The sequence below is a fragment of the Panicum virgatum genome, chromosome 5N (genome assembly GCF_016808335.1).
Source record: "Panicum virgatum strain AP13 chromosome 5N, P.virgatum_v5, whole genome shotgun sequence".
NCBI lineage: Eukaryota > Viridiplantae > Streptophyta > Magnoliopsida > Poales > Poaceae > Panicum > Panicum virgatum.
This window is the reverse complement of record NC_053149.1, coordinates 66,281,720-66,303,097: the sequence shown is the minus strand read 5'-3', so window position 1 is coordinate 66,303,097 and position 21,378 is coordinate 66,281,720. Positions and strand designations below refer to the sequence as shown.

Sequence of the window (21,378 nt, the reverse complement as noted above, 5' to 3'; positions counted from 1 at the left end):
GCCCAGGTTGATGCAGGATTACTACAGCAGTCAGGACCCCAACCGTCAACTCTGACTGCGTTCTCCAGAACCTGCAGCAACCTCTCTAGCTTCTAGTAGACTCCCGACCAAGTCGAGGAGCGAAACCACGGCAGCGTCGTGGTCGACTTCACCTCAACATCCCCCCAGTTGTAGTCGAGGAGCAGTAACAATACGATCGTATCTATGCTTTTCACGCCCACATCAACAAGCCAGGTCAAAATTTAACGGTCCTCGGTAGGTTGCGTCTAAACCCGTTTTTACCTGCCAAAGATGACGCTCGCTATATCGGTTTTACCTGCCATTGGATTTGACTCATTGACTGGATGGGTTCGCTTCGAGTCACCATCTTCAACTGCCCGGCGCTCGGTCGGTTGGTTTGGATCATTGGATGCCAGGCAACGGTGGTGGCCGTTCAGACCAGCTCAGGAAACAAAGACCAAGAAGCTTTTGCGTTATGAGTTCTGACTGATGAAGCAGCCTCAGCTTGCTTGACATTGAAAATTTGAAATGTGTTTTTCTCCTTTTCATCATCTGGTTTATTCATGCATTTGGATTCGGCAATGGCACTGTACGTGCCAAAAAAGTTATTCATTGCGCAGTTAATTTCAGTTCTATCTTTATTTTGACTAGTTATTACACCAGAATCTCTATGTCATCCACGCTAATCTCCCCGGAGACAGGCTGCTGCTCCCTGCTCGCGCCCGCACTGTTCCTGGTAGCACGCGCTTGGCTCGTGTACGCGCCAGCGTCCTGATAGCGCGGTCGCGCGCTCGCGCCGCCGCCTTGCGCGCTGGCAATGCCGGTGCGACGATCCGCGTGCCTGTGCGCTGGCGCGCTGTCCCGCGCCGCCACGAGCTGCGCGTCGGCGGCCATGCCGGCGTCAGACGCCACGCGCTGCACGGACCGCGGCGACAGCCGGCCCGCGCCGTACGCGGCCGCCGCGCGCTCGGGAAAGTTGAGCGCCGCGACGTCGCCGGCGGCGGCGGCGGCGCCCGCGCCGGTCCCGCCGCGGAGGAGGTAGACGGCGGTGCCGTGCGCGACGACGGCGGCCTCGGGCGTGGCGTAGGAGCCGAGCCACAGGCGCTCCCGCGTGCCGGGCACCCGGATCTCCGACACCCACTTGCCCCAGCGCCGCCGCCGCACGCCCTTGTACCCGCGCCGCCGCTCCGACTCCGGCTCGTCGCCCCGCTCCGCGAGCTTCATGGCGCGCGCTGTCCCCGGCGATCTTCTGCCGAGCCTCCTGGACGTAGCCTCGTCCTCCCTCCTGAGATGGCTCCAAAGCTCGCGACTTGCGTTCTCGAGGTGGCACCGGCACGGCCTGCTGACCTTGGATCTGCACGGACTGCTTGTATTTATACTCCCTCTGTTCTTTTTTATATGACATCATTGACTTTTTTTTCCAACTTTGACTAATATTATTTAATTAATCAGTTAGTTAAATGAAGTAAAATGAGTACATTTACATCTATTATCAAGAGTACTCTAAATCTAACTTGAAGATTTGGCTATTTGTATAAATATTTGTAGAAAAAAAAATAATCAAATAAAGAAAAAAAGTCAATAGTATCATATATTTAAGAACGGAGGGAGTATGTATGTGAGAGGTCAACCCCTGAGATGAGTTGACCTTTGCTGGTTTGAATAAAAAGAAGCAGCTGCAGAGTTGACGTCGCGGTGACATTTCTGGCGGGCAGGTCGGTAGGGGAGCAACGCTCGCTCGCAGCTGGGTCAAAATTTTCAAATGGGGCCAGGGCAGTCAAACTTTGTGCTTCACGGCCACCTGACCGACCGAACGTCAGCTCTCGGTGCTCCAGCCTCCAGGTAGGCTCGCCGTCATTTGCGGTCCTGAGGGCAATTCCGGCTAGGCGCAGGGCCACCGAAAATTGCTGGACGAGAAACAGTATCCCAGGCCACCATACATTTTCCTGGAACCGATTGATTATCCCCCGTCCATAACAATTTTCTCAGCAGCGACTCCGTCCAGCTCTTTAATGGACCAGTCAGGCAACTTGTTGGCCATCATCGCAACCATCTGGTCTTTTAGAGAGTTGGACAGAGCTTACCTAACATTCAGTAACATCCTTTTTGCAGGGATTAAAATTCAGTAATCACAGAGATTCAGAATCCACATGTTAATGAATTCAGAAAGGCAGCCTGACCACGTTCTGATTCTTGCATCCAAGAACAGAGCACTGTCTCACAACCTGCACCAGCTTTTGTTGCACAGTTTCGTGCACATGTAACGTCAATGCCTTTGGGTTTTGACGAAAAGTTTCCCTTGAAGACCGCTGAGAGTGCATCTTTGATCGTGTCTCTTTCACTTTCAGCGACGCGACAAAAGGGATGCAGCAAGCGCACTACTACGCCTATCCACCCCAATGACACGTTCATTTCATTTAGGCAGGCGTCATATCTGAAGCATGTGGCAGTATCAACTTTAGTTCTTGCACGACAAACATGAAATCTGTGCCGAGTTAAAGCCGAGTCGGGTCAAATCCGAGCTAAAATCCTCTCCGAAAAGGAAACGGAACAAAGGCGGTCAGTCCCTTCCCTTTCCCTCTCGGCCAGGCAACGACACAGAGCTCTGCGTATCATTCATCGGTATGAACACGACGGTTTCTGGTTCATCTCGTCCACACTTAATCTTTGAAGTGCAAATCTGTGCCGTCCAAATTAGGCCCTACAGCAAGCTCCTTTCTTTCACCAACTCGCAGATGTGCTTCATGAAACCGATGGCCGATTCTTCGCGGTTTGTTGGCTATGTTGCCACGCGAGAGAGCGTGGAAGAGCAAAGAAGATACCAAACTGCAGCTGGCACGTGTTGAGCTGACCACACGTCCACACGCCTTGGAAGAAAGTTTCTTGCTGACTTCGGCCGGACCTTCTGGTTTCTGTGGCGTTGGGCGTCGTTGCTACCTGCACTGCGTGGTTACCAACGGCCTGCAACCGGCCTCAGGTCGGCCACTTCTCGGCTGGATACCAGTGACTTTTAATTTTTAAAGTGTCCCGTGTAAATTTTCACGAAATATTTTACATGGTATTCTTCTCGTTCTAAATTGTTGTTGATTTTTAGCTCTGTCCAAATCAAACCTGCCCACCTTTAACAGAAATTTATAAATAGAATGTCCTGATATTTACAACATCACTAAATATGTATTGATTGTATATTATTTAGTATATGTATTGGAGAAATTAACATGACTTGTGCTCCGACACTTGAAGATGGACTCTCATACGAAGATGAAGATGGACACGTAACATAAGACTTGCAATCGGCACTGGCACTTGTGCTTTGCAAGAATGCAACCCGGGCCTTGATGATACCCCACGGCCCACCATCTTCTCTTCGCCTACAACTGCCGTGCTCGTTCTCCATTTGCACGGGTCATGTTGTGATTATGCGAGATATTGATGGTCTGGAATTCATTTGGGATTCATTATCCGGGTTTCGACTATGATTCTGATTGATTTGTTCAGGTTCTAATTAGAATTTAGATTGACAAAAGTCTAGTTCAACTTGCATATGGGAGGGACTAAGACACATGTTAATAACATAAGATGAACCAAATCAAAATTTTAGGTGGAAATCTTACTCGCTTTAGTAATAGACTAGTATAATGCCCGTGCGTTACTACGGGTAATATAATAAATCTACGTAATATCATCAAGAAAATAATATAATTAACTTTCTACGTAATATCATCAAGAAAATAATATAATTAACTTTGTGCTTGTTCTTCATGTACAGACCATGTTGTGATCATGCGAGACATTTACTGTCTGGGATCCGATTGGAATTTTGATTGTTTTATCCGGGTCCGATTATGATTCTAATTGATTAGTCCAGATTCCAATTAGGATTCCGATTGACGAAAGATTAGTCCGACTCGCATATGGGATGGACTGAGACTCACATGTCAAGGACGGACCAAATCAAAAATTTAGGTGGAAATCTTACTGGCTTTAGTAATAGGCATATAGATATAGATATAGAAGAGGGACCTTGGCACAAAACAAAGAGTTATCTTTTTATTAGAGAATTTCTAAATATTCTAGCAATTTATAATTTTGGGGTGTTTAGTTCCCAAAAAAGTTTGCGCAGTACCCGTCATATCAAATTTTCGGACACATGCATAGAGCATTAAATGCAGTTGAAAAAAAAACTAATTACATAATCTAACTTATTCACAAGAGATGAATCTAATAATGCTAATTAATTCAAAATTGGATATTAATTGTCAAATAACAATGAAATGTGTTACAGTATCCAAACCCAAACTTTTTCACCAACTAAACACTCCCTTTATTTATTACTAACTATAGAGTGCTTCATGAAAAATATCTCCTTACATGGAGAAGAATAATATAGAAGATTGATTCTCTTTTTAACAGGAGCGTTTAGTTTTTTCGAAGGCAAAAAGGGATCATCACCCGCGCAACGAGTCGAGACGGACACGGGTGCAGCTCTCTTATTGCACAGCGGCGCATACGACATGGAGTCGGATTATTGCATCTACAAATATCGAGCGCGGCGGGGCGGGGCATCTTCCAATCCAAACAGGTCTGCGCAGATTGACCTTAGAGCATCTCCAAGAGCTTTTATATTTTGAGTAAATTGGTTTAAAAAAAAGAATAAAAAAACTCCATCCAACAACTCTTGTATCTACCTCGTCTTTTATCCCTGTTTTGTATCCAGAGGCGTCGCTGGACAAAAATGCAGTCCATCAGCTCTTGTATCCCGCCAGCATGGCCCCACCCCACTTCCCGCCCCACACCCATCAGAGCGCCGCCGCCCCTCACCTAGGCTCCGATCAAGCGCCGCAGATCTCGCACGCCTCCAGCATCCCACGCGGCCGAGCCGCCGCTGCCGCCGGCCGTTGCCGTCACCCCTCGCCGAGCCCCCGCTCGCTGTTGTACCGCTCCAAGGCCTGAAGCGTGAGGAGGACAGGCAGCTCAGTAATGACTATGGCAACGTGGAAGCCGTGCCTAAGGAAGACCTTGGCGAGCTGCACTATGGGGACCGCGTGGCCAACGCCAGGGGCTGGGGTATAGCATGACGGCCTGCTGGGGCATGGGCATCCATGGAGGGCAGCTGGACGACGGGGAAAGAGATGGACCACGGACGGTGGTGGTGCCGTGGAGTCAGATTCTGGTCTTTCACTAGCGGGCCGGCTCCAAGAACAGAGGAATCGCAGGGCAACGAAAGGAGATGAGGTGGGGAAAAAGATAAAAATAAGTATGACATGTGGGGTCCACTAGCAAAATAACAAATGAAGAGTGCAGATTTAAAGAGTCTGTTGGTTTACCCATACTATAGGAGGTTTTGTATTTTTTTATAAAACTTGTAAAACTTTAAATTTAGATAAAATTGTACAAAAGCTCTTAAAGATGCTCTTAGTCCTTAGGTCTCTCGAGTAAGCACGTTCCCAGCGAATCGATCGATCAACCGTCAATGCCTCTCATGGAGATGACGAGCACCGTCGCCGGCGCGTCGGTCCAGGGCGGTGACAGCCGTCCGCCGTTCGGCTTCACGCTGCTGCTGGTGTACGACCACGGGATGCCCCCCAACAATCGGCAGCAGACGGCGTTCAGCCTCGCCGACTGGCGCCTGTTCACCCACGCCGTGCCGGAGCTGACGGAGAACAGCTTCCACGTCACCTCTGACGGCCGGGTGTTCCTCCACGACTCCGGGTCGCTGCGCACCCGGCTCTGGGACCCCCGATCCGGCCGGAGCCTCGCCCTGCCGGACACGGAGCACGCGCTGCCCGCGAGCTGGAAGTGCTACATGTCCGACGCGCCCACCACGGCGTCCTGCATCGCGTCCTGCATCGTCCTCGTGTTGTACATGGCCGAGCCCAAGTTCCTGTACTGCATGTTAGGATCTTTGGATCTCCTAGTGACAGATCGAGTGGGTTTTTCTATATTGTGAGACATATCTTTCACAGTTATTGCCGTCCACGACTTTGGCACGACCTCATTCATCGATAGAGGCAGCGCACCGGCAGCGACGGGCGGTGTAGATGTGTTGTGGTGGCGGTGGCGGCGTGGCGCAGGGGCGACGGGCTCGCGGTGGCGCTGGTGACGGCTTCCTGTCGCTTCAGCGCCTCCCTCTCGATCGGACTAGGATTATAACAGTGGGACACTGTGGTGGCGACGAACCTCGTGACCAGTGCCGCAGTCCCCACCTCCTCTATATATGGCACTGCGCGACGGGGACCCACCAGCCGTCCATTGGGCTGGGCGTCCCCCGATCAGGACGCGAGTCAAGGGCACAGTTCGCCGTTGGACCAACTGGTGAAGATCAATACTAACATTCTCCCCATTGATCTCACCTTACACTTTTAAACTTCTCAACTTGAACTTAACTCTTTACTTTTCTTTACTTGCTTTGCTTTCGGTCCTCATCTCATTGCAGATCGGTACGTAGAGCGTACTTCGTCATGACAGTTATCACTTATCATCAGATTAACAGCCACAATGCACCTTTCTGTATTGAAACAAAACCTTAACCTTTCTTTGGGTCATTTAGTAATCCAGAAATCATAGGCCTCCCGTAAAACCCATGTCAACTTGGGCGGTAGGCCTTTTGGTAAGCAGATCCGCAAACACTTGCTTGATACTTTGGTGCTCCATGATTTTATATGATTCTGTATTTTCTCCTTTGCAACATATAAGCCATTGTCAATGTGTTTGGCAGCAACACTTAACATATTGCCATAGGAGTAAAAACATTCGAATGATATATTGCTGTTGTCTACCATTATCAATTCCGGGTAATGGTTTTTTTAACTATTTTGCCAGTCCTGTAGCCTCATATAATGCCAAACTTTGGGTACACAACCCAACTTTGGGTACACAACCTATGAATCACAACTATTTTGCTATGGATTTTTTTCACAATAAAACTCCAGTGTTAGCTACTACTGTGGGCTTCACTAAATATCTCGTCAAAACTTAATTCTTTTTACTCACAATCTTTTGAGAGTACATGTTCCTTTCTTACTTAGCATGAGGCTGACAATATCTCCATTCCAGTGATCTATTGCTGGACTGGACTTCTGTCAAAATGTCCCAGATACTTGCGCTAAGTCAGGATAAATTCTTTTGAGCACTAATTTTGCTTCCAACAGCTGAGGCACATGGAACCTTTTCCTTTTGATCATTCATATAACAGTTCCTGAAATCCTGAAAATTCCAAAACTATTACCCTTGACAATAGGACAAGCGTAGGCTTACTCACATACATACTATATATCTTTAGAACTCTTTTTTAAGTATGCTCTCTGCGAAATTCCTAATACCCTTTTTCTTTTATCCCAGTGAATTCCCATTCCTGGACCGAATGGATCTTCACCGAGATTTCTCTTATCAAAACTAGAGGTCATAATAACCTTCTTTGAACTTTGCGGGAAAAGGATTTCCCATCTTTGAACTTTGCATATTTACAATTTGTTATCTTGATTTTTTGACCTTTACTTAAAACCCAAAACTTTTCTTTGTTCTCATAAAACTTTAGATGCTACTATTCTATGATCTGATATCATCAAGTGGTATCGTAATATTCTTTTCTTTCCACAACAAAACCATTTGATTATGTCATGTATATACTTTCTCGTACAAATTTTTGTTGGGAGATGTTGTTCCAACATCCATCTGATGCAATTCTCAAATTAGTATGCACCAACGTCATCATGATTCTAAAAGAATCCTTTCATGAGACTGAATAAAATATCTCATTATAACTTATTCTTTTCTTTGCACAAAACTTTTTGCCATAAGTCGTGCTTAGCAACTTTTCATGTTCCCTCCGGAGTCACGTTTCAATCTTATAGACCCATTATAGCCTACTGTCTTGGCTCCATTAAGAACTCACTCTATGTTTCAAAACAAGTTTGAAACTTCTAGGTCTCTGGTCCCATGACATCTTCCATAGCTTATTGCCACTTTGATGAAGTATTTGTTTGGGTTTAGTCTTTACAAGCCCTATATGGTGCTTTAAGCACCACCTTTTTTTGGTTGATTTGAGGCTCAACTATCTTTTCTTCCTATTTGGAGCTGAAAAACCTCAAGAATTTCACTTATTTTTGTGATTGGGGTATCAATGTTATGACCGTTGTACTCCCTTTTCGGTCATATTCTTATTTGATAGATCATTCTTGCTTTAAAAATGCTACGCATTTAACTTTGCGCATCGCATTTAACTTTGCAGAGAAAATCTCTCTAAATTTTAATCTTTCTTTACTTTCTAATCTTTTTCCCCCTCGAAATATGGCACAAACTTTGCTGCCATAATTTCGAAACTATTTTTAACCCTTGTGAACGAGGAGCCTTTTCATTACTTGAACATTATTCATATGATCAAATCATGCAAAATAATAGGAGTACCATTTCCTCATTCCTTTTCAAGAGCTCCTCAGAGTTCTTCATTTGTTACACTTCCAAGAACTCATCAAGTTCTTCATTTTGCTATACTTTTGCAAGTCATGATTGCAATCTTGATTCGCATACAATTTTCTTTTTGTCCTTCAATTCTTTTCAAGTCACTATCCAACATGCCACTATAGTAATACATGAGAATTGCTGGGATAACTTTAAAAGCTCCCACAGACTTCTTTACTTTTATGTGATACTCAAATAGTACATGAGCCATCACAACTTTTCCTTTCAAGCAGGATATAAGTGACACAAGTGCCAAAACTTTTCCGACAGGCGGTATAAAACTTCAAAGTTATTTGCAACGCATGTTTAATTCAACGTTGGTCAAATTGAACGTGCGTCAAACTCATTTCAACCATTATCGTTACTGTTGAAGGGCAAGGTAAAATATAATATAGAGATAAAACTTTGGTCACAATGACTAAAACATGCACACATACTTTCTTTTCTGATTAAATCTTCCCGTTGGTTCCAATTTAATCAAAAAATTTAACGAATTTCAATATTCGCAAAACTTAGTGAGAGAAACCAAAACCTTTTCGAAAACAGTTGCATCTCTTTTTCATATAAACTAAAAGTCAGAATGGAACAAGCATTTTTCTTTCTTAACCTCAACTATACAGCTGAGTAACCTCAAAACTTTATCTGTAGCGTTGATCGGAATCAACTTTTATCTGTTAATTTCTCTCTACTTGGAAAGAATTGTATATCTTAATTTAACGTTGGTCAAAATTAAAACATACAATATTTCTTTACTCTCAATTCTATATCAACGTTGGCCAGAAATAGAACACATCACTAGAATAAAAATTATAATATTGCCATCATCAACTTTGGTCAGAAAATAACAACATCATAATAAACTTTAAATTTCTTTTCTTTTAAGAGCAAACTAACGCTCAACTTGACACTTACAATGGCAAAATAGTGCCAAAACATTCTTTCTTTGACATACAATAGCGGAAGCTTTTCTTAACCTTAAACTTAAAGGCTCCTTTTTCCCACAGGAAAAAACTCATCTGAGTCTATTTTTCTTTATTGCAGCGGAAAACTTTTCTTTCTTTTCAGAAGCAATTCTTTGTCTTTCTCTTTTCTCTGAAAATTGATCACATTGATGCAAAATTTGTCAGAGATTTAACCTTGAACTTTAAACTCATAATAAACTCATAATATTGCTATCATCAATCGTTGGTCAGAAAATAACAATACCATAATTTAACTTTAAAGCAACATCTTTCTACTCCTCTATTTAAATTGTCCCGTTGGTTCTAATTTAAATAGAGGATGAAACTTTTACTTTGCAGCGGAAACATGACAAAAAAACTTATTCATTAGCAATAGTACTGTAAACTTTAATATTTTTTAAAACAAATTATCCCGTTGGTCCAAATTTGTATAGAGATAGAAACTATGCAAAAAAATTCAAAGGAGTGCTTCTGAAATCGAGAAACTTGAAATTTTCTTTTCTGTTGAAGCAGCCCGCTTGCGATTTTGGCCCGCGACCTGCTCGCGACGCCCGCCTGAGCCTTTGGCCCGACAGCAGACGACGGGCCGCCTAACCAGCCCGGCACAGCTCGTCCCCCTTTCCCTCACGGGCCGTATCCCGGCCCAATAGGATCCGGCCGCTCCCGGGCCGTCGGATCGAATCCGACAGCCGGCCTTGCTTTTCGCGGATCAAAACCGCGGCAGCCCGCTCACGCGTAACCCTAGCTCCATTCTCCCTCCTCCTCTCTCTTAGCTCGTGTCTAGCGGCGCCGGTGGCGGCCACCAACCCCTGCGCCGCCCGGTCCGGCCGCCGCGCCATGGCCGCGGGACCTTGAGCCATTGCCTTCTTTTCGCAGCTTGGCCGCCACGCCATGGCTCACTTGCTTCTTTCCCCTCCTTTCTTTTCGCAGCGCCGAGCGGCGGCGGCCATGGCGGCCGGAGGAGCGCCGCGCCTCCGTGGCCCTCCCCCCTTTCGCCGGCGCCGGTGAGGAGAGGCCCCGCCCGCCCGTGGCCGCGGCCCTCCCCTTTCTATTCTCTCTCAGCGCCACACGAAGGCGGCGTAGGAAGATTGTCGGCGGCGCCACTGTGGCGCCCCTCGCCGGTGCACGCGTGCGGCCCCTCGGTGATGCCCTTTGGGGCCCGTGCGCACGCGCTCAGAGGGGCGCCGAGTGGTGTGCGCGGCATCGGCCTGTTCTTTCCCGCACGGAGGCGGTGGAGCGCCGGCAAGCCGGCGTCTCGGGAGTTCTATCGCGCACGTCTTTGGCCGACGGCGGTGGTGGTGGTATGGAGCCAGGTGTGTCCCTGCTCCTCCCGTCCTTTCTCTTAGGGTTAGGATTTGAGCTATATTCTTTTCCTCTTTCGATCCGAGATCGAAATTTCTTTCTTCCTCTTTCGATTCGTGACCGAATCCTTTCTTTGACTCTTTCCCCATCTCGATCTACTCACTAGATCGGCTCTGGTACCATTGTTAGGATCTTTGGATCTCCTAGTGACAGATCGAGTGGGTTTTTTTATACTGTGAGACATACCTTTCACTGTTATTGCCGTCCACGACTTCGGCACAACCTCGTTCATCGATGGAGGCAGCGCACAGGCAGCGACGGACGGTGTAGATGCGTCGTGGTGGCGGTGCCGGCGTGGCACAGGGGCGACGGGCTCGCGGTGGCGCTGGTGGCGGCTTCCCGTCGCTTCAGCGCCTCCCTCTCGATCGGACTAGGGTTAGGACAGTGGGACACTGTAGCGGCGACGAACCTCGTGACCAGTGCCGCAGTCCCCACCTCCTCTATATATGGCACTGCACGATGGGGAACCACCAGCCATCCATTGGGCTAGGCGTCCCCGATCTGGATGCGAGTCAAGGGCCCAATTCGCCGTTGAGCCAACGGGTGGAGATCAATACTAACACTGCCGCGTCGGGGACACCTGGTGGGCCGTGCACGAGTACGACATCGGCGACGTGGGGCTGCCACCGGAGTACGCGCCGCCCAAGAAGTGAGTCATCTGGGAGGCCGCCGCAGTGGGCGGCAGGTTCTACTTCGCCGAGACGGGGGAACCTTGGCGAGTTCTCGCCGGCGCCGGAGTTCAGCGACCACGAGTACGCGCATGCCGATTTCCCGGACGAGTCCAACTGCTCGAGTCCGTACGTGGTGGCCTCCAGCGGCGAGCTGTTCGATGTGCAGGTCTACCTCAAGGGATTCACCCCCGAGATCCTCACAGTGCGCGTGCGCAGGATGACCTGTCGGGGCCAACGGCGACTCTACGCGAGGTGGATGACCTGGGCGACAAGTTGTTTCTCTTGAGCGATCGGAACGAGCAGCTGTTGTGCTCGGCGAGCAAGTATGGGATCAAGGGGAACCGCATCTACTTCATGCACAATGTGATGGAGGAGCCGGATGGTGGTGTGGGAATAAACCCATCGCCGTTGACACGATCATGGCGACGGAGTGTGCGTGTGTTCAAGCCTGGTGGCATGTGTGCGCGCCAGGGCGTTGTGTGTGTGCGCCAAGCGCGTGGTCTGTGCGCGCAGGCGTTGTGCGTGTGTCCAGTGCGTGTGTGCGCGCTGCGTGTGCGTGCGTCGTGCACGGATGGCTGTGCACGAGCCAGTCCGTGGCGCGCGTGTGATTGCAGGTGAGCGTGTGTGTGCGCGGGAACTGTGGCGGAGCTGATCGTTTGGCGATCGGGCGGCGGCGTGATCGGGAGCCGATCACGTGGATCGTTGAAGACTGGGTCGTGCGGGCGATCAGGACGGAGGAAGATGGCGGCCGTTGGAGCGGGCGCATTGGGCGGGAGCAGTTCCAGCACGCGGCGTGTGCGCGTCAGAGCGTGTCATCCGCGTCGTGGCGAGGCTGGCGGTCCATGCCGGCGTTCTAGGCTAGGTGGTGGATCGTGGGTGCGTCCTTTGGGCTTTATATGCCCGTTGTACTCCGGTGATGAAGCTTGCGAGTTGAATTGGAGAACGGTGTGCGGCACCGTGCGTTAGAGCGCGAATTCCTCTCGTGTCTACTGTTCATCTTCTTCCTCCCGCCGAGTCAAATTCGTTGCGTGCGTGAGTGAATTCGCCTAGCGATCGGTTCGGTGAGATTGAGTGTGAACTGGTGTGTCGATTACGCATCAAGTTCCTGGCCGGGGATCGCCGGAAGGGTGAGTTCACCGTCGACCCCCCGGCGGAGCTCTGTTCGTCTCTGTTCGCCGTCGTCGCGGAGCAAGGCGGAGCTCTAACAAGTGGTATCAGAGCCGGTTAGTTCCGGGGGGCAATGTCGTCCTCACCACGGCACTCGGCGACTCCACCTCGTCAGCGATCGCGTGGTCGTTCTCCACCGAGGAAGCTGCGGACGCGCGAGGTCATCGTTGAGCGGGTGGCGACGTCCGGCTCCGTGAGCTATCCGGTGCTAACGCCGGCAGGCTACACGGCGTGGGCGATTAAGATGGAGGCCATCCTCGACGCGCAGGGCCTCTGGGAGGTCGTGTCTACGTCAAGCGGCGCCGAGGTGGACGCACGGAAGAGCAAGACGGCGCGGGCACATCTCCTGCAAGCGTTACCGGAGGATATCTTGATGCAGGTGTCGACCAAGGCCACGGCGCAGGAGGTGTGGGAGGCGCTGAAGACGCGATTCGTCGGCGCGGATCGTGTGCGAACGGCGCGCCTCGCCACGTTGAGAGGGGAATTCGACTCCCTGATCATGGCGGACGGCGACGCGCTGGACGTCTACGCCGGCAAGATCAGTGGAATGAAGGCGAGCTTCGCGAGTCTCGGATCGACGCTCGATGACGCAGCGCTAGTCAAGAAGCTGCTCGACACCGTGCCTGACCGGTTGTATCCGGCGGTGGCCGGCATCGAGCAGTTTTGCGATGTGGCGTCCATGCCGTTCGAAGAGGCGCTCGGGCGGCTCAAGGCGTTCGACGAACGATCAAGGCGGCGGGCTCAGCTGACGGGCGCACAGGCAAACTCCGGTGATCAAGGCGGCGAACGGCTTCTGCTCACGGAGGAGGAATGGCGGGCACGGCGCAAGGCGAAGTCAAGCATTGGCAAATGTTTCAATTGTGGCGTCCGTGGCCACTTCGCGCGCGACTGCCGCAAGCCGAAGAAGGAGGTCGTCATGGCGGCCACGGCAGATATCGGCGACGAGTCGACCGAAGCAGCTCTTCTCTGAAGAGTCCGGCGTCGGTGGCGCTGGGATCCGGCGTAGGGCGCTGGGTTTAGGGGGTGAATGTGGGAATAAACCCATCGCCGTTGACACGATCATGGCGACGGAGTGTGCGTGTGTTCAAGCCTGGTGGCGTGTGTGCGCGCCAGGGCGTTGTGTGTGTGCGCCAAGCGCGTGGTCTGTGCGCGCGGGCGTTGTGCGTGTGTCCAGTGCGTGTGTGCGCGCTGCGTGTGCGTGCGTCGTGCACGGATGGCTGTGCACGAGCCAGTCCGTGGCGCGCGTGTGATTGCAGGTGAGCGTGTGTGTGCGCGGGAACTGTGGCGGAGCTGATCGTTTGGCGATCGGGCGGCGGCGTGATCGGGAGCCGATCACGTGGATCGTTGAAGACTGGGTCGTGCGGGCGATCAGGACGGAGGAAGATGGCGGCCGTTGGAGCGGGCGCATTGAGCGGGAGCAGTTCCAGCACGCGGCGCGTGCGCGTCAGAGCGTGTCATCCGCGTCGTGGCGAGGCTGGCGGTCCATGCCGGCGTTCTAGGCTTGGTGGTGGATCGTGGGTGCGTCCTTTGGGCTTTATATGCCCGTTGTACTCCGGTGATGAAGCTTGCGAGTTGAATTGGAGAACGGTGTGCGGCACCGTGCGTTAGAGCGTGAATTCCTCTCGTGTCTACTGTTCATCTTCTTCCTCCCGCCGAGTCAAATTCGTTGCGTGCGTGAGTGAATTCGCCTAGCGATCGGTTCGGTGAGATTGAGTGTGAACTGGTGTGTCGATTACGCATCAAGTTCCTGGCCGGGGATCGCCGGAAGGGTGAGTTCACCGTCGACCCCCCGGCGGAGCTCTGTTCGTCTCTGTTCGCCGTCGTCGCGGAGCAAGGCGGAGCTCTAACAGGTGGGTCGCTGGTCGTCTTCGACCTGGACAACCAAAGCGTGGAGACCATGCGCCCGTGCCCAGATATGACGGAGCTCATGTGCGTTCCGTTTTGGATGATGCCCACCGATCATGACAGTGCACAGGAAGCAGAGCACTAGTCGCCCCAATTTCAGCCCCAGATTTGTGTACCAAGAGTTTTAGTTGAACTCTGGACTCTAAAACAAGGAGTTCAATTCAAAATCTCACAACTGAAAAGTTCAATGTCTATTAATGAGACAAGTTGGAAATGTTCCTGATACATTCAGTGTATAACTGATAAAATTTGTAAATTACAGGTTGTTCCTCGAAGAAACAGCACAAGTGTAGATGACTATCATGTTACAGACGCCATACAGGAAAAGAATGAACAAATGAACAACCGCGCCAATGGTAGCAGTTAGCATCATCGCTGATGGTTTCCCCCTCGTTGTAATATACACTTCTATTCATGTCATTGCCTCATCTCATACCATTGCTGGATCAATTAAGGTTTGGTACTTAGTCTTGCATTCCTCTTATAGTAGTCTCGATTCGGAAGGTCGATGAAAGAATCCGAAACAGACCATCTGGGTTGTCAGCATGAACCTGAAAGGAAACATGCAAATAATCAAATCTTTTGGTTTGCAACTTTAGTAAAAAACATAAAGCAGATGTCAAAATACCCAGTGTCCAGCATCTTCAAGCACGTGCATTTCAACTCCTCCACCCTCATCTGCAGCAAATTCTTCTGCAGTATGAATTCTTTGGAGGTCCTCAAGAGCCCATCTATGCAAACTTCGTTCCGCTTTTAGAAAATTAATATGAACACCCCTTGGTACATTCTCTACAATCCTCCTGAATGGTGCAACATTCAATTAGTCAATAAAATAGTTTCAGAGGATTATCTCAACTGGCATCAATGAAGATTTACCACAAGTTAGTATCTTCATAAGACTTGTACATCTCCGAGATGCCATTTAGATCAAAAGTCCATGAAAAGCTTGAAGATGGTTGCTGACCTAATGGACTGCTCCGGCGTAGATTTGTGGCCACCCACTGGAACAAATAACCAATCAAAAGAAATGAAATCCCTGTTGCTTCATCAGAGAGAACAAAATAGAGTAGCCTACAGGGTGTTTTAATGAGCAATTAGTATTCAATCATACCCGTGCAACATCCATAGAAAATTGTTCTTTAACAAGAACATCGACAACCTCCTGCTTTGAAGAAACCTGGATTTCACCAATACATGCAAAAAAATGAATCATAAAACAGTCACCCAGCACGAGTAGTATTAGTTTTCTAAGAGAACTTTTAAAGGCCAACCTGCGTAGGCATTCTCCTGAGGAATTCAATTAGTTCTGCAGGGTGATCTTCGCCATCTCCTCCAGCACGAACTTTGCCAGGAGTAGCATCAAGGACCCATACCTTTTGAGGAACAGAATATTGAGAAAATAACCACAAAAGAGAATAAATAGTATCTGCAACCTCATTTCCACTACACTAACAACATGCTGAACTAGAAGTAAAGCTCACTCTAACAGGACGAGCAAGTGGTTTTGCAGCTTGTTCTACCATACTCAAGGCCACTGCAAAAGACATTTATGAGTATCAAAGACACATTTTAATTACTTCCAATATAAAGCAGTCCATTTCTAAAAGGTAAAAACATAAAAAAAAACCTTTTCCACCAAAGCTGTGACCAACCAAAACCCGAGGGGTTAGCCTGAGCTGCACTAACTGTTGGATTTAGATAAAGCAAAAGATAAGGGAGCTGAAAAGGTGTTAACAACTGAGAATAACATATAGCAGATATAAAATACAAGTTTTAGAACAGGTGTAATGCCAGGCAAAAAAATCGCATTGTAAGTTACTTCATAGTGCTGATTATTAAATCACAGTAACCTCAAACCTGCATTTTGTTTTATGATTCTGATGTGTGTAAGATGACACAGAGTTAGGCCAAGTCACCAAACACTGGGAATCCAGCCTGTCCCCAAATTCATAAAGCTAGATTTGCAATAAAAATGAATTTACAGATATTGTGCAAGCCAATTGGACATATATGCAGTTTATTTTCAAACAAGGTACACATCTTGTTCTATTGACGAAAAATGAAGGTAGAAGACATTAGAAAAAAAGGGGGACAAGGCATAAATTGCAAGAAGCTACAAACCAGCTTTAGAACATCAAGAGCAGTTGCGGCAACAGTGTGTGGGCCGCGCTTCTTAGTTGATGCTGAGTCGCCATGGCATCGCAAATCAACCAAGAGAAACTGCATGAAGAGAACAAATATCAGTCCTTGTTAGTTTCTGCATTGTTGAGCAATTCAGAACATCATCAGAATGATAGATATAATGACCTGCCACATTGGGAATTCCTGAGCCAACCTCTTCGCAAAAGATCCTTTGCAGAAAAAAAAATGTTTGTTAGTAATGTGGTTCGCAAGCAAAACATAATGGTATTAAGGTTTTTGCTCAACTGCAAACACATAACAAAATGTGAAATGCGCCAATGCAGGATGAAGGCGAATTACAGGCACAAGTTGAGCATTGTTCATTTACCCCAGTTTTTCCTGCTCCCAAGGATGCCATGAAGGAGAACAGCTGTTGGTGGATCAGGTATTGATTTGTCCATAAATGAATTCCACTGCACCTGAAGTTAAAGTGTTGAATATGATTTATCTCAAATACTCAATAGAACAGGAAACTTTCAACATTGAGGTAGTGTTACAACTAATGGCAAATCATTGAAGTGAAAGCAAAACTTACAAGGTTTCCTTGGACCAGTTCATAGGCCTGCAGGAGGACAGAAAACATTTGTTAGCAGAAGGGTGGAGGACTTGTCCCATACAAATACTTGAAAGCCCCCATACCAGAACTCCAGCATGCTTGTCAACATCAGGTTGATAAGCAATTATTGTGTCGGCCAAAGCCATTTGAGCACAATTGCATGGCGCGCACACCAATGACCTTGAATTCATATTAGATGACATCAGCAAGCGATGGTTATCGAAATTCTCCTGAAAACAAGAAGCAAATGTACAAAAACAGCAAAAAGTTTCAGATTCTGTTGGTGATAAATAAATTGGACAATTTGGGCAGAAAACAACAATACATGCAGGCAAGCTAATGTTCATGTAATAAAATTCCCTGAGTTCTGAACTCTTCATCACAACCCAGTTTGAGATCCAACATCTACCTCTCATTGCGTCATATGTGTTTTATGGAATAAAAAAACAAGAAATAGTTTTTTTTGAAATAAAAAAAACAAGAAATAGTAATAGTTGAATTAGTATGAATACAAATAGATGTGGCATCTATACTCTTTAGCAATGACCATAGTAAGATTTTTTTTGCAGTTTAGAACCCTACCTTATAATTGCCCACAGAAGACTTATGTTTACCACAGCAAACACTTAAAAAGCTCTAAACTGATCACAGAAGACCTAAGTTTACCACAGCAAACACTTAAAATTGCCACAGAAAAAATTAATGACTTGTCACTACAGCTGTAAGATCAATCACTGGTATACACATGGACATGGTCATTACTCCCAATACCCTAAAATTTATTCCTTCTATTGTCTCCAGGATATATATTAAGTATACTTTAGGACAATCATACGACCACAAAATGGGTCTAACACAGTCCACGCTATGGCTATGAAATCAAAACAATCAAAGCAGCAGCCTGCAAAGCAGATCGGTCAAAATGTAAGAAATGCATCAGAATAACACTTTGTTGCTTCAATAGCAGTGAGATTCTGCGGTGAAGCTGGCCCAGTTAATCTGCATTAGGCCAATCACCAATTCACCACCCAAATTGCACCAAAACCTCCAGTTCAGCTTGAACCCAACAACGCGATGCGGCAGCACCCATGACCCGACCCAGCATTAGCTCCTACAGCCACGACCACGGCGAGCGAACACAGAACTGTTTTGGCCACCCAGACCAAGCGAAAAGAGCCCGTACCTCCCGTGGCCGCGCCGCGCGAACCCTAGCACCCCGTCGCGGCGCGGAGAGGGCCGCGGCGCCGAGCGCGGTCTTCCTCAGCTCCGCGGAGAGCGCGCGCGGCGGTGCACGCGGCGCTGCCGCCATCAGATCACCGGCGAGTGGGTGGTCAGCAGCGGGGGGCGGCGCACCGAGACGAGCCAAATTGGCGTGTGTTTTCGTTGTAATAAAAAAGATGCTCGATTTATTCGCTCGTTTTTTTCGTGGCGGGGAGGCGGGCGGAAAAAGGTGGGGGCGGAGAACCCAAAGCTCTAGAGGCTGGCTCGCGGGACCCTTGGACACGTGGCTGGTCGGCAGAGTGACTGACAGGTGGGGTTGGGTACGGGAAAGGTCTTCGCGGCGGCGTGTCTGGTCGGTGGGCGGGCAGAAATGTTAAAATTTGAATTTTAATTGCAAGTCTTTCAGAATTTAACACTCTAATTCATACGTTAATGATTTAGAATGACTCTACGTGTCATTGTGATAATGAAAATTCTCGCGCCGCTGGGACCCGCGCGAGTCGCGGGTGGTTTTGCGTGGTGGGGGGGGGGGGGCGTGGCGACCCGGACCCAGCCGTGCCGCCGGCTGGGCCGCGCCGCGGGCTGCTCCGGCGCGGCCGCTGTCCCTCTGCCTCCCGAGTTCTCTGCTCTCGTGCTCCGACGAGCGCTTTGGCTCCCGCGCGCACAAAACCATACGCCGAGGGCTGCACGCCACCGTCGTGCCCGGCGGCGTGCACCGTGCTCCGTGCGCAGCAGGCACGGTGGTGGCGGCGCGCCGCTGCTTGTTTCGATGCTCCACGCCAAGACGACTGCACGACGGGCGCCGTGCGTGGGCCGTTTGTCTTCGCGCAACAGTTCGTGAGGGCGTGCTCGACCGCGCGAACCTGCCCAACTCTCGCGCGGGCTTTCCACGCGCGCCGCCGCCTGGCTTTGCTCCAGGCTCTCTAGCCTCTGGAAGGCGGGCACGCGTGCGGCGTGCCGGTGGCGGCGCAGAAGTCTGAGCTTTGCCCTCACAACTGGTTATTGATCGGCTTGCATTCTGACTGAGACGCCAGGGGCACCAAGTGGCCTGTAGCATTTCGCATCAGCATCGCATCGAGTCAGCAGCGAACAGTGGCGGCGGACGACATTAGTTGAACGGCTGAAACCAAGCGCTCGAGCTCATCGATCCTGCAAGCGCCAGACCTTTGTTCATAACGCTTTGTCGAAAGGGAAATTTGCAGGTCCGGCCTTCATGACCAATGGTGGTTGTTGTTGTTGGGGGAAAACGATGAGGGCATGTACAACAGTTTAGACAGCTGCTGTTTATTACATACAGACAGTTAAAGAGATAGCTTGTACAGTGGGTTGTCTGTTTAGCTGTCTACGAGATAGTTAATTAATTTTTTAGCACATATACCATGGTGATCTAGTGTATAATTTAATCTTTATAGTCATTTTGTTGTATGCATAAGGGAATGCACAATATATTCAGAAAATATGTATGACTCTTAAATATAAGCATGTATATAATTGAATAGCAAATAATTAGAAGGATTGTCTAATTGAATAGCAACTACCAAGCACAAAAACGAAGATTAAATCTAAAAAAATGGCATAAAACCATAAAACATTTTGTACCATGACGTACAGGCATAACATGCTCAGAAAATAAGTCTATAGATAAAAATACAAAACAGTAGCATGAGCATTCATATTTTTTAAATGTAAAACATCACAAGACAGATCCAACAAAACAAGTTTAAGCTCATTTAAACTTATATTTATTTTGCTATGGTTTTCAGAAAATCATGAACACACTAGTATTACTAAGCATCCTTTGCTAGCTTCTACTGTTCATCTTCCTCATCCGAAAACACAAAGAATTCCAAACACAAAGCGGAGGGGGGAGGCAGTTCTGCAGGTCGCAAGCATGCTGCCGTGCTGCAATACATGGAGAGGAGAAGGAGCACTAGAACACGCGCAAGAAAGGGGAGTGGAGCACCCATGCCAAGCCGTCTCACCCTCATCAGGAAGGACCGGAGCAGCAGCTGCATGACGAGCGCAGCAACGACAACAAAGGAAACTCGCCGTCGGTGACTTGCACCACGAGTGAGCGTGGAGATGAGGGCCAAAACGGAGCGAGGGGTACAAGGGGCGCACCGGATCCCCGCAGCCGGCGCTGAACTGGAGCAGGATCATACAACGGCGTGCGGAGGCGTCGACTCGCCTGGGAGAACGAGCAAATGCCGTAGACGAACGACGCGACGGCTCTCCTCTCTCTCCGTGTTTAATGCCCTCCGCGAAGACGTATTTTGCAGCAATCGATGTAAATCGACGGCGTTGTCTAGACGTTGTACGTGCCCTGAATCTAATAGAACCAAGCAACAAATTAAAAGAGTCCTCTCTGTCTGTTTCTCTAGTCCTTCGTTTGCATCTGAATGCCGACACGGCGTCTCGCTGTTCTTGGTCTCCTGGGTACGATCGGCCGGCGTTGCTGGTAGCTCGTACGTCACCTTCAGCTCTCTGTCTTCCTACAAAGAGATGCACCTACCACCTAGAGGTATTAATGTGCTCTCTTCTCTGCCTTCTTAAGATAAAGGTGTTGAACAAGCTTTCCCTGCTACCTTAACAGCTGGCCTGCGTCCTGTCAATGTTGATCTTTAATTAGAAACAAATTTTCTGCGATGGCTTGTTGATCTGGACTCTCACAGACAGATGTCCTTCTAAACCTGATGGGCTGTTGTTTTACTTTCATCACCACATTCTCTTGAAAGAAGAAAGGGGAAAAAAGGAGAGCGGGTGTTTTAAAAGAGATGGAGCTTCCTGATTCCATCTCATGGTCTGCAAGTCATCTCTGAACCAAAGGCCAACGAAGGTCGCCCTGGTCCAAGGTGCACGCACCTCACCTGCAAGAGACATTAATTGCCTTGCC

At 48.7% G+C, this 21,378-nt stretch overlaps 2 protein-coding genes across 4 annotated transcripts; both read right to left on the bottom strand.

Moving 5' to 3' along the window:
• Positions 1-549: 549 nt before the first annotated feature.
• LOC120671871 (ethylene-responsive transcription factor ERF020-like) lies at positions 550-1,409 on the bottom strand. The gene has a single exon (XM_039952132.1). It carries the CDS (start codon positions 1,222-1,224, stop codon positions 655-657), a length of 570 nt encoding a protein of 189 aa, XP_039808066.1. The 5' UTR covers positions 1,225-1,409; the 3' UTR covers positions 550-654.
• A 13,273-nt stretch (positions 1,410-14,682) lies between these two features.
• On the bottom strand, positions 14,683-20,749 carry LOC120673821 (abhydrolase domain-containing protein C22H12.03-like). Of its 3 annotated transcripts, none has more exons than XM_039954839.1 (13): positions 20,468-20,749; positions 17,348-17,494; positions 17,244-17,270; positions 17,037-17,127; positions 16,835-16,878; positions 16,649-16,747; positions 16,155-16,212; positions 16,009-16,061; positions 15,799-15,900; positions 15,639-15,704; positions 15,404-15,528; positions 15,156-15,327; positions 14,683-15,078 (listed from the first exon to the last, which is right to left on the bottom strand). In XM_039954839.1, the coding sequence occupies exons 1-13, from the start codon at positions 20,498-20,500 to the stop codon at positions 14,992-14,994; spliced, it is 1,104 nt and encodes a 367-aa protein (XP_039810773.1). In that variant the 5' UTR covers positions 20,501-20,749; the 3' UTR covers positions 14,683-14,991. The 3 variants fall into 3 exon arrangements, with proteins under 3 accessions (XP_039810773.1, XP_039810772.1, XP_039810771.1); XM_039954838.1 differs by having other exon boundaries at positions 20,607-20,747; XM_039954837.1 differs by lacking the exon at positions 20,468-20,749 and adding an exon at positions 18,448-18,645.
• Positions 20,750-21,378: the final 629 nt, after the last annotated feature.